Source organism: Dendrobium catenatum, unplaced genomic scaffold (genome assembly GCF_001605985.2).
Source record: "Dendrobium catenatum unplaced genomic scaffold, ASM160598v2 fragScaff_scaffold_390, whole genome shotgun sequence".
Taxonomy (NCBI): Eukaryota; Viridiplantae; Streptophyta; class Magnoliopsida; order Asparagales; family Orchidaceae; genus Dendrobium; species Dendrobium catenatum.
In genome coordinates, this window is record NW_021318852.1 from 6,829,345 (window position 1) to 6,842,418 (window position 13,074).

General features: G+C 37.9%; 1 protein-coding gene across 1 annotated transcript; it reads left to right on the forward strand.

The window, feature by feature from the left end:
- The first annotated feature begins 294 nt into the window (after positions 1 to 294).
- Positions 295 to 1,034, forward strand: LOC110111965 (uncharacterized mitochondrial protein AtMg00810-like). Its single transcript, XM_020844036.1, has 2 exons — positions 295 to 596; positions 698 to 1,034. Exons 1-2 carry the CDS (start codon positions 295 to 297, stop codon positions 1,032 to 1,034), a joined length of 639 nt encoding a protein of 212 aa, XP_020699695.1.
- Positions 1,035 to 13,074: the final 12,040 nt, after the last annotated feature.

A 13,074-nucleotide genomic window follows, 5' to 3' on the forward strand; every position in this document is an offset into this window, starting at 1 on the left:
ATTTCCAATGCATTTCTACATGGCGACTTCCATGAAGACGTGTACATGAAGTAGCCTCCTGCCTTCATCGATCCAGCTCACCTGAACCACGTTTGCAAGCTCCACAAGTCCCTATATGGCCTTAAACAGGCCCCACGCTAGTGGTTCAACAAGTTCACTTCAACACTGCTAATATTCAGCTTTGTTTTCAGCAAATCTGACCCCTCCCTTCTCATATACAACCGAGGGACTACACTGCTTTATCTACTCATTTACGTAGATGACCTGCTCATTTTAGGAAACAACTCAGATAGCATGCGGCGTCTCCTACAACAACTACAAGCTGCATTCAACCTAAAACAGCTCGGCTCCGTCAATACGTTCATCGGCATTCAGATTCAACGGACGCCCAATGGCCTGTTTCTTCATCAAGCACCTTATGCACGAGATCTCCTGCAATCTGCTGGCTTCTCCTCGTGCAATCCTGCACTCACTCCGCTGGCGACCAAATCAGCAACCAGTTCACTTCCTGATCAACCTCTTGCTGATCCAAACACGTATAGGAAATCGCAGGAGCTCTCCAATATCTCACCATTACAAGACCCGACATCGCCTTTGTCACAAATCATATTTGTCAGCATATGCACCACCCCACAAATCAAAACTATCAAACTCTCAAACGTCTGCTTCGTTACATCAAAGGAACACAACACTACAGACTTCCATTCATCAAAGGCAATATCAAACTCAAAACATTCGTGGATGCTGACTGGGCCGCCGATAGAACCGACCGAAAGTCTATCACGGGGTTCTGCTCCTTCCTCGGTCCGAACTTGATCTCCTGGCAAGTTAAGAAACAGGTCACCGTCTCCAAATCATCCACCGAAGTCGAGTATCACGCCTTATCCTCTGCTACTTCAGAAGTCATCTGGCTACGCCGACTTTTAGCAGAACTCAACCTACCACAGCTCCAGCCGACGGCAATTCACTGCAACAACCACTACAGGAAAACCCGTTATTACCGGCGGACACAATCCGCCGGAAAACATAGATAATCCGACGGAATCATACGTTTCCGTCGGACTTTTCTGCGGAAATTCATACGCCGGTTTTGGCCGCGTCGATAAATTATTTCCGGCGCGAAATTGGCGTCTGAAATTTTTCCAGCGCATGATCCGACGAATTACCGGCGAAAAAACGGATCGTTTTCGATGTTGAAAAACACCTTAATTCCGGCGTCATATCCGCCGGAACAGTTGACGCAAACCTTACGTCGAACAAATCCGCCGGTGACTGCGCCGTTTATTACCGTCCAAAAGTTTCCGCCGGAAAATCCGCCGGTATTCGCGTGTTTTCCCGTAGTGAACACATCCACGCTCGCACTGGCGAGCAACCCTGTCTTCCATGCTCGCACCAAGCACATCGAAATTGATTATCACTTCATCAGTGAGCACTTTAAGAATAACGTCGTTGCCCTGCATCATGTCAACTCCGTTGATCAGCCAACTGACATTTTAACTAAGGCTCTATCCCTAGCTCGGTTTCACAAGCTTCGCACCAATCTGACCGTCACACCATCGGATGCTCCGATTGCGGGGGGCTGATAGCACACCTACTCACTGAGCCGACTGAGCCATGTGACTCCAACGAACTCCCCTGCTCCAGCCGTCTCCACATTCCCTGCTATGCCAGACTGCCTCTAACGGCTTACAACAGACCATCATAGCATTACACTTTAGCTATATATTAACACCTTGTAACAGTAAAACTTTAAGCAAATTAATGCAATAGCATTCTCTCTGTTAGTCTCGTCTCGTTCCTTCTCCTCTTCCAAAACACTTTTGCAGGTATTTCTTCTATGTTAACCAAAATTCTTGGGTTCACCCGTATACTTGCAAAACACTTCAGAATCTGCAGCAGTGTATAGTCTTCATAAGATGCATCCTAAATCTATACTACGATCTTATAAGCAGCTTGAGTTTCCACCCATATCAAATTTTGACCTTTCATTTTATTTCTTCAAATATTATATTGTCAGTTCATTATATTATAAATAATTAACAAATAATATATACTAATCTATATTTCTTCAAATTTTGACCTTTCATTTTATTTCTTCAAATAATATATTCTAATCTATACTTTAGCATTTAATTCCTATTATTATATTAATTATTTTATTATTTTCAAAATAACTAGTTTAATCCAAATTAATCTAAAATTTAATTAAAGCACTAAAGGTGGCACCATTTCAATTTCAATCTAGGTGGGCATGCCTTTATTGCCATTTAAAGTATAAAATTTATGATTTTCTTTTAATGTAATAAATTGTAGGTTATAACAATGAATCCTCCCATCTTCTTTGCCTCTTAGTCTCCTTCATGCATTTGTCATCTCTTCAACTATCGTAACATTTTCTCTTCAACTTCTAATTGGCTTCTTCGCACAAAAGATGAGGCATTGAGGCTCCTTCTCAACCCCCATTCTTCTTGTCATCATTAATATTTATCTGTTGTGCATAAGAGTAGATAGGGTTGTCGCATAGCTGATCCGAGGAACCAAATGGGCTCAAGCCATTCTGCCTAGCCAGGCACCATCAAACTAGATTCCAAAGACTACTATCAGTGACAAAGAGCAATGAATCCTCTTCTTAAATTGAGTTTGAACTGAAATGGAGGATCAATTAAGGTGACAAACAATTCAATTGAAGATCTCATGAAGGTTATGTTTGTGAGTCTACTTTCTGTTTAATATAAGTTTTCCTTTTAGAGACTGATTTTACAAAATTTTACGGAAAAAGCTCATCTTTGAAAGTTAAATTGTTCGATTGAGCTTTAAGAAGAAGATGGATCTAAGCGTTTTGGTCCTGTGCTATCATTTGAAGTATATATATTTGTTGTAATAAATGGCAACTCCATCCACATAGTGTTCAAGATTGATAAAGATAAGTTGTGATGAAATATCTTAATTGTTAACTAAAATAGACGGGTTAATATTATCAAAATGTTATAGAAACCATAAGCTCAAGATAAGGCTGAAAGCGAATTAGTAAAAGAATAATAAGATATTTGTTTAAAACAAATTATTTCATTTTTTTTAATAATCAAAATATAATTTTAAAGTTCTGAACAGTGACATATATTCATGTTTTTCTATTAATAAATAAATTGTTAAATTTGATAAAATATTTCTTTAATTATGATTTATTTTTTAAATTTGTTTTATGTTATTATACCATTTTTTATGTTTTGTGGGCTGTAAATGTTTTTTTATTTAGATATGTTGATAATATTGAGCAAATAATTAAATGGATGGATTAAAAATTTAATGACTTGTAATTATTAGATGGCTTCTTGTTTTCCTTTATTTCTATATATACCCTGCTGTACATATTGCTTTAGAGATATACAGAATTATATTTTTCTTTTCCTAGCTCTGTTCTGTACGTTCCACTTCATCTTCTTTATTCCTGTCATGGTATCAGAGCCAAGACGGCTCCATGGCTGATCAAGAATCAGCTGTTTCGCCCACCTCCGCCCCTGGCCTTTCCTCCAGCAATACTTCCGACTACACTGTTCCGGCGCCCTTGAAGTTTCTGATTTCCAACCTCAAGACACTCGTTCCTAACTCTCTGTCTCCCGAAAATTATCACATATGGCGTATCCAGATCTTGCAGCATTTCTCGGCGAATGGTTTCGCCGGCTTCCTGACCGGAACCGCTTCTTGTCCTACCGATCAATCCAGTGAAGCCTTCTTCACCTGGACCCTGATCGACCGAAATCTGATTTCGGCGCTGTTTTCTACAATCTCTCATTCTATTCTCCCTTATGTTTTGACGGCCTCAACAGCGCATGACGTTTGGCAAATTCTTGAACGAAGGATGCAACCCAACATTCGCTCTCGAGTTATACAACTCAAGAACGAGCTGCATAACATCCAGATGAACAACTCCTCTATGCAACAATATCTGATGCAGATCAAGAACCTAGTCGACAACATCGCCGTGTCGGGTTCTCAAATTGACACAGAAGATATTATCATTTACATCTTGAATGGCCTTCCATCCTCCTATAACTCGTTCAAAACCTCTATCCGAACATCTTTACACCCTATTGATCTCGATACACTTTACTCGTTGCTATGCAGCGAGGAAATTGCAATGCAACGAGACCATCAGAAAGAAGTTAGCGCAACCACGGACAATCCTGCGTTTTAGACGTCTCGGACTAGCTCCAATCGCAGCAATGGTGCAAATCGCAACTTCAAGAATCGGAAGAATGAATCTCGTTCAGCTTCTGATTACGTTCCTCCTTCACATCCAAACCAGCCCACATCCAAAACTGATCGTCCAACATGTCAAATCTGTGGCAAACCAGGCCACATTGCGCTGAATTGTTGGCACCGGCACAATCCAAAATATGCCCCGACCAATTCAGCTCCTCAACGAGCACTGCTTTCTCAACAAAATTCGGTCTCTACAAAGGACTGGATCCTTGATTCAGGTGCATCCAGTCACTTGACACCCGACTTTAGCAACCTTCAACAAGGTACCAGCTACCAAGGTACGGACACCATTTCCACTGCCAATGGAGCGTCTCTTCCCATACAGCATTCCGGTCAAGGTCTTCTTCCCATTCCCGACTCGGCTCGTAAGCTTCACTTACGCAATCTACTTCATGTTCCTACTCTTACTCATAATCTTATCTCTATTTCAAAACTAACCAAAGACAATAAAGTCTCTATTTCGTTTGACGAACATGGCTTTGTTATAAAGGATGGTCAGGATCACCGCCCGCTCCTTCTTGGTCAACTACATAATGGCCTCTACCGTCTACAGAACGTGTCACCGGACCGACCTTCCGCTCATCTCGCTCGGCAGACATCAACCCTCCTCTGGCATGCAAGGCTGGGTCACCCCCATCCAGACGTTCTCCGGAAACTTCATCCGCTGATTCCGTCACTAGATCTTGATACCAATAATTTTCATTGCAAATCTTGTAGCATGGCTAAATGCCATAAACTCCCTTTTAATAAACGAATATCTAGTTCCTCGCAAGCTTTTCAATTGATTCATTCAGATGTTTGGGGCCCCGCTCCCCTTCAATCGTTAAACGGATTTAAATACTATGTAATCTTTGTTGACGATTTCTCAAAATTTACGTGGCTCTACCTGATGCATTCTAAGTGCGAAACTTTTTCTAAATTTACTCACTTCTATGCTCTCGTTAAAAATATCTTTAATACTACACCTAAAGTGTTCAGATCAGATGGCGGCGGAGAATTCTGTAGCACTCAGTTCAAGTCGTTTCTCTCAGCACACGGCATTCTTCATCAAACAAGCTGTCCGCACACTCCCGAGCAGAATGGAGTCGCCGAACGGAAACACCGCCACCTCTTGGAATTAACCCGGTCTCTACTCCAGGATGCTCATCTACCCAAACAGTTCTGGTCCGAAGCAGTCACTGCAGCAACCTATCTGGTTAACAGGCTTCCGTCCAAGGCCAACTCAAACCAAATCCCATATCAAATCATTCACGGCGTCGCACCCACCTATGATCATCTCAGAATTTTTGGCTGCTTATGTTATCCATGGCTTCGCCCGTACACCGCCGACAAACTTTCACCTCGCTCTCAACCGTGCATCTTTCTCGGTTACTCATCGCACCAAAAAGGCTATAAGTATTTTAATACTAGCACAAACAAAATTCAGATTTCTCGTCACGTAACATTTAATGAACACATTTTTCCTTACATGTCATCAACTGCTAACCACTCCTCTGCTTCAGAAATACCATCTCAGTTTATCTCACCGCTCCTTACCACTCCTACGTCCATCTCGCACAGTCTCGACCAGATCAATCCAAGGCCGACTCAATCATCCTGTCCAGCCTCTGTTCAGTCTACATTCGATAATACCAACACTCACATTGCCGCGCCAGCTTCCTGTTTGCCGAAACCTTCACGAGCTCATTCCCATCCTATGCAGACTCGGGCTAAATCGGGAATTCACAAGCCCAAACAGATTTTTGATTTACTGGCCACAACCTCTACATTGGTCACTCCCACTACCTACGCCCAGGCATCCAAAATCCCACATTGGCAGACGACCATGGAAGAAGAGTTCTCAGCACTTCAGCGGCAAGGTACATGGATCCTGGTTCCACCACCTGATAAAGATCCGGTTCTAGGATGCAAATGGACCTTTAAAACAAAACTACTACCAAATGGGAAAATTGACCGTCACAAGGCTCGTTTAGTAGCACAAGGGTTTAATCAAACTCTCGGAGTCAACTATACAGAAACTTTCAGTCCTGTAGCCAAGATGCCAACCATCCGTCTACTCTTAACTTTGGCTCTCCATCGGCAATGGTCAATACTTCAACTTGACATATCAAACGCTTTTCTCCATGGTGATCTAAGGGACACCGTCTACATGCGTCAGCCAGATGGTTTCATTAATAAACAGCATCCGCACTATGTCTGCCAGCTTCAAAAATCTCTCTATGGACTTAAGCAGGCACCGAGACAATGGTTTCATAAACTCACGTCTCTTCTTTTACAGTTCGGATTCAGGTTTAGTCGTTCTGATCCGTCTCTTCTCATCTTTCATCTTAATGATGTTCAATTATATTTTTTAATCTATGTCGACGATATTCTATTAACAGGAAACGATCCATCAAAGATTCAATCTCTTCTTAAGCTTCTCCGGTCTCATTTTGCTGTGAAACAAATGGATGATGTTTCTCTGTTTTTAGGAATTCAAATCCTAAAAACTTCTTCCGGATACATGCTGAATCAACGTCACTATGCTCTCAAGATCCTTCAACAGGCCGGACTACAAGACTGCAGCATCGCTCCCACCCCGATCACTCCATCCTGTTACTCTCCCGATTCAGACGACAAGCCGTTCCTGTAGCCAAGATGCCAACCATCCGTCTACTCTTAACTTTGGCTCTCCATCGGCAATGGTCAATACTTCAACTTGACATATCAAACGCTTTTCTCCATGGTGATCTAAGGGACACAGTATATATGCGTCAGCCAGATGGTTTCATTAATAAACAGCATCCGCACTACGTCTGCCAGCTTCAACGATCTCTCTATGGACTTAAGCAGGCACCGAGACAATGGTTTCATAAACTCACGTCTCTTCTTTTACAGTTCGGATTCAGGTTTAGTCGTTCTGATCCGTCTCTTCTCATCTTTAATCTTAACCATGTTCAATTATACTTTTTAATCTATGTCGACGATATTCTATTAACAGGAAATGATCCATCCAAGATTCAATCTCTTCTTAAGCTTCTCCGGTCTCATTTTGCTGTGAAACAAATGGATGATGTTTCTCTGTTTTTAGGAATTCAAATCCTAAAAACTTCTTCCGGATACATGCTGAATCAACGACACTATGCTCTCAAGATCCTTCAACAGGACGGACTACAAGACTGTAGCATCGCTCCCACCCCGATCACTCCATCCTGCTATTCTCCCGATCCAGACGCCAAGCTGTTCGCCGACCCACATCTCTATCGCAAGCTTGCTGGGTCCTTACAGTACCTCTCCATTACGCGACCGGATATCGCATTCGCTGCCAACCGCATATGTCAATATATGCATGCTCCCACCGATCGACATTTCCAGATGCTTAAGCGATTGCTCCGATATATTAAGGGATCGCTAAACTATGGCTTACCCATCTCACCCGGAACCTCGATTCTTCGAACATATGTTGATGCCGACTGGGCATCTGACGTCTCCGACCGGAAATCAGTTTCCGGATTTTGTACCTACCTCGGTAATACCCTTATTTCCTGGTCTGTAAAGAAGCAAACAACCGTTGCCAAGTCGTCAACAGAGGCTGAGTATCGATCCCTTTCGGCCGCCGTTTCTGACGTTATTTGGCTTCGCCGGCTAGCAGAAGAACTTCTACTTCCTCAAGCTGAGCCCACTATGATCCACTGTGACAATACCTCCACCATAGCTCTTGCAAAGAATCCAATCTTCCACGCTCGCACCAAACACATCGAACTTGACTCCATTTTCTTCGTCAACATACCGACAACGGCACAATCCAACTACAACACATCAGCTCCGTTGATCAGCTCGCCGACATTTTTACTAAACCTCTTCCTATTACCAGATTTCAAAATCTCCGTGACAAACTGATTCTCCCAGTAATGTGCACTCAGTTTGCGGGGGGATAATAAGAGCTAACGGCTATCTCCTGTCTTAGGGCATACTTGTAATTATTAGATGGCTTCTTGTTTTCCTTTATTTCTATATATACCCTGCTGTACATATTGCTTTAGAGATATACATAATTATATTTTTCTTTTCCTAGCTCTGTTCTGTACGTTCCACTTCATCTTCTTTATTCCTGTCAGTGGGCTGTAAATGTTTTTTATTTAGATATGTTGATAATATTGAGCAAATAATTAAATGGATGGATTAAAAATTTAATGTTATGGGTCCTCATGCTCTACTTGCTCATTAGCTTCGGCCCGAAGGTTAACAAGTGGGTATTTTATTGATCTAACGACATGAAAGAAACGTTATATTAATCAATTGAGCTTGCTTGGAGATTTTTCATGCAGCTATTGCGAGCCTTCACGAATAGGTAGTTGGTTTTTTAAATACAATAAAGTGATAGTTTATCCGGTTTTTCATAATGGTGTATGATGTGTTTTGCTAAAAAATGTTGCAAATTGTTTTGTACTTTTGTGGGCTTTGTAAGAGCTCATGGTGTGATCTTTTTTATCAATATCTCTTTTGAAGTTCTAAAAATTCAATGTTGAGAAAATATAAAGTTTCAGGTAGATTAGGATAAAATTATAGAAATTTTTTACATTATAATATAATATCTTACACAGTAAATTCAAATCGATTCTAATTTCCACCACATTCAAGTGGTTCAAATCTTTATAGTTGGTTGTAATCATCTACCTTTTATATATACTTGCATGCATGCCTCTGAAATCTCTTATTTCTTTGGCTTATATATGGCTATGATAGGTTGCTCATTATCATCACTGATATTCCACTTAATGATGAAAATCAATCTCTCATACGCCTATCTTATAAGAATCTTGAACTATCCAAATAACCTATAGGTTATCTCAACTATTTTTTAAATAAGATCAAGCTAAATGTGATGCATGGAACAAATTTATTTAGACAAAATCTAGATATCATTCTAGAATCCTAACTAAATTGAGTTCAAGTCATTTAATAATAAAGTTAAATATGGATTTTTAATTTAAATCATTTTTCTATCGAGATAAATTAATTTATTAACAATTGATTTATACAAGGAATCAACTTAGTTTAGACTACCACAAATATAGGTCATATTTTGCTTTCATAATGCATTTCTATTCACACAGTGCATGAAAATTTATGAATCTTTTTGATGCTTTGATTTAAATTTAGCAATCTATCATAATTGTTCAAATAAAAGACTAAGATTCTATTGAATGATATGAATTTCAATACTTTTTCTAAGAAATTATATTAACTCAATTTAATAAAATAATTCATTTAAACAAAATATATGTAATACTTAAAATTATTTATTTGATAGAAAATATCATTGAATTTATTATTATTTTTAAATGTGGTGTTTTATTTTCATTTGACATTTAACTATTGTCAATTGTTACAATTTAAAATAGCCTACTTCAATAAGAATCATTTTATCAAAATAATTTTCTACAAGATATTATATTTTTTGTGATTAGCATTCAAGATTGTTTATCCTATTATTTATCAAATTGTAAAAATAAATAAATTATATTTGATCAAATATTAATTTTTATGAATAGCTCTAACTTTTCATTAATATGATATTTATTGCAAATACTTTTACTAATAAATTTGTTCATTCATTAATATGATCATTTTTTAATTTTTAATCTTTTATTCAAGTGCATTTAATGAATGTGCAATTATTTTATAAGTAGCATTTTTTTTTAATTACACGTAATATAAGTGCATTACACGAGAGTTTGAAAGAAGTATGGGATGATGAATTTTATTTTTTAGCATCTATTTTCCCCTTAAAAAGGATTACAGGAATTTCGATTATTATGTTTTCACTTTCTTACGTTATTTATGTTAATGTGATTATAATTGAGCTTGTTTCTTAATTTGTCTTGCTGCCTATAACATATCCTAATTAGTAAAGCTGGAAAAGAGTTGTGTTAATAGTAAATGGTACAAGACTTAAAAGTTTAAAAAATAGGTGATGTAATTTTGAAAATATTTTAGGGACGCTTTCTTCATAGTGAAAGGATTTGTTGGCTTTAAGGGTGCAGTTGGAGAAAATATCGAATGAAGCATGTCTTCATATTTTTGATTTAAGGCACATTTGGGTAGGATTAGTTCTTGTGAAATTATGTGGTAAATTAGTTTCTGTTTATCTCAAGTTATTCAAGTGATCGTCTTCTATATTTCAGATACATGGTACCTCAATATTTCATGCACATAGTTGTGAATGAGGGGTTTTTATTCGGTCCGGTGAATGTACGTTCCTCTACGTTCGGCCACCAATGTATTAGCGCCATGTATCATGAAGAAAAGACGCCGACCCGACCCGCTGTTTTTTGGGTTCTCGCACGTGCGTTTTTTTAAATCCATGACGAGCCGAACAACATCCCATCACCTTTTGGATATATTTCAAATACTTAGCAATACCGAGCAAATACCGAGTTGTACCTAGTTTTTTCTAGCAATACCGAGCAAATCCCTAGCAATACCGAGCAAATCCTGAACAAATACTGAGCTGTACCGAGTTGTACTGAGTTTTTTCTAGCAATACCGAGCAAATACCTAGCAATACAGAGCAAATCCCTAGCAATACCAAGCAAATCCTGAGCAAATACTGAGTTGTACTGAGTTGTACCGAGTTGTACTGAGTTTTTTCTAGCAATACTGAGCAAATACCTAGCAATACCGAGCAAATCTCTAGCAATACCGAGTAAATCCTGAGCAAATACCAAGTTGTAAAAAAACTCGGTACAACTCGGTATTTGCATGGTTTTGGTCTTCACGGAGCGGTATTTCTCGTTTTTGCAAAGCAATACCGAGCAAATACCGATCAATACCGAGAAAATCGCGAACATAGCATTCCCGGGTTCCGCTACGGGTCAAGTCGTCGGGCCGCGCGGTAAAGAGTAAGAGCACGTGGAGACATGTTATTGGCGGCCGAACGTAGCTCTACGTCAGGTCAGAGGATGTAATAATTCTTCGTGAATGAGAAGACTGATGTGTTTGCTTATGGGGTATTGATGTTCTAGCTCATAATAAATAGACGAGTAATTGATTCATCTTGAAAATTCTGGTGATATGGGTATGATTCATCATGTCACATTATATTTTTCTATCATTAAATCAATAAATTAGACAAGTAATGTGAAATTATTACTGGAAAGCTGAGTTTTTGAAAATTAATATAACAATTATAGTATTTTTCTCTCTTGAAAAATTTGAATAGTAGCTTTTTAAATGCTATCACAATTGTACATCTAAATGTGAAAATATTGTTCTGATCATAAATTTTTGTTAAAATGACAAAAAAGTTGTAGCAAAATAGTATTGTGGTAGTTTGTAAATTAAAGTTGTGAAAAAATTATCCCAAATACGCTTCATATCTAAAACATTGAATTTTAGGTGCAACTTTATATGCAATTTATATTTGATGCTTCTTTACGTGCTAAATTTTTCTTTCATTGCCTCCCATGCTTCCACATTCTAGAGTCTTATCCGTTAACTTATCTATTTAATCACCCACAAATCTTCTAACATGTTTACATTTTTTTTGCTACACCTCTAAGTTGCTCACTCTGAATTCTTTGTCAGGTGGCATCAGTCATGCCCCACACAGTACTTATAATTTAAATAACAAATGCAATCAATATTTTTTTCTTTATTAGGCGAAAGACATTTCCCAAATGCCAACAACTTCAACAGATTGGCTGATCCATCATTCTGAGATGATCCTAACCTTGAAGAACTAAAGCTTTTAGTATGAATAGCTTCAATGTGCATCCACCACATCTCAACTTCCTGCAGGCTAAACATGAATATGGTTGACACTTAAAACATTAGCCTTCTAGCCATTCAATATTACATATTGGTCGTTCTGGTCCCTAAAGGAGAGGTCGGAGCACAGTTTAGATTATACTTTTTGAGTTATTTAACTAACCTCCCATCAACATAAACAAATTGCTTTAGAGCAATGAAGCCTTGAGTAGATTATTGTTTGTAAAGATTTTTTTGGGGGTAGTATGCAAAGATGCTTCTATAATTCTCTTCTTTTGTTCTATTCTATTGTTGTAGTTCAAATGAGGGTTAAGGATAAATTTTTGTTGGCTTTGCCAAAAAAATTGGCTGCTAAATATTAGTATTGTGATTAGTAATAATTATTTTTCATAAATTTTTAATTTTATTAAACTTGTATTATTTTTTAAAGTCCTATTAACGTGCATTTAAACTAGTAGTCACAAAAAACATAAAGAGCAAAAAATCATATGATTACAACTACTAAGAAATTTTACTACAAAATACAGTATAACTCATCTCCAACATAACTCTATTTCTTACCAAAAAAAAATTAAGCGTATATTCTCTCATATTTTTATATTTATTTTTAATCATATCTTTTTATTTATCAAATTTTTGAATTAGGCCGATTTGTATTTTTTTTAACAAAAAAAAAAATCTGGGGATTTTATCTTAATTTATGTATTAATGTTATATCTTATTAATTATGCTATCACATTTTGTTAAATGAATAACCTAATTTAAATAATTTCATTACATTAAAAATATAATAATTTTTTTAAAAACAATGCGTTTATAAATTATTAATTTTTAAAAATTAACAATAAAGAACCTAATCTAAATAACCAAATTTTTTGTTCACATTGCGAAATTGCAGGCGATGGACGGCATACGCGTGCAACATGCACGATTAGAGATGGCCTAAATAGGAACAATTATTACGTCCTCTGACTGGACGTAGAGCTACGTTCGACCGCCAATAACATGTCGCCACGTGCTCTTTCTCTTTACCGCGCGGCCCGACGACTTGACCTGGAG

Coding starts and splice junctions, on each gene's coding strand:
- LOC110111965 (XM_020844036.1), top strand. CDS start 295: ATGCGGCGTCTCCTACAACAACTACAAGCTGCATTCAACCTAAAACAG. Junction 597..697: donor CAAGACCCGACATCGCCTTT/GTCACAAATCAT, acceptor ACAACACTACAG/ACTTCCATTCATCAAAGGCA.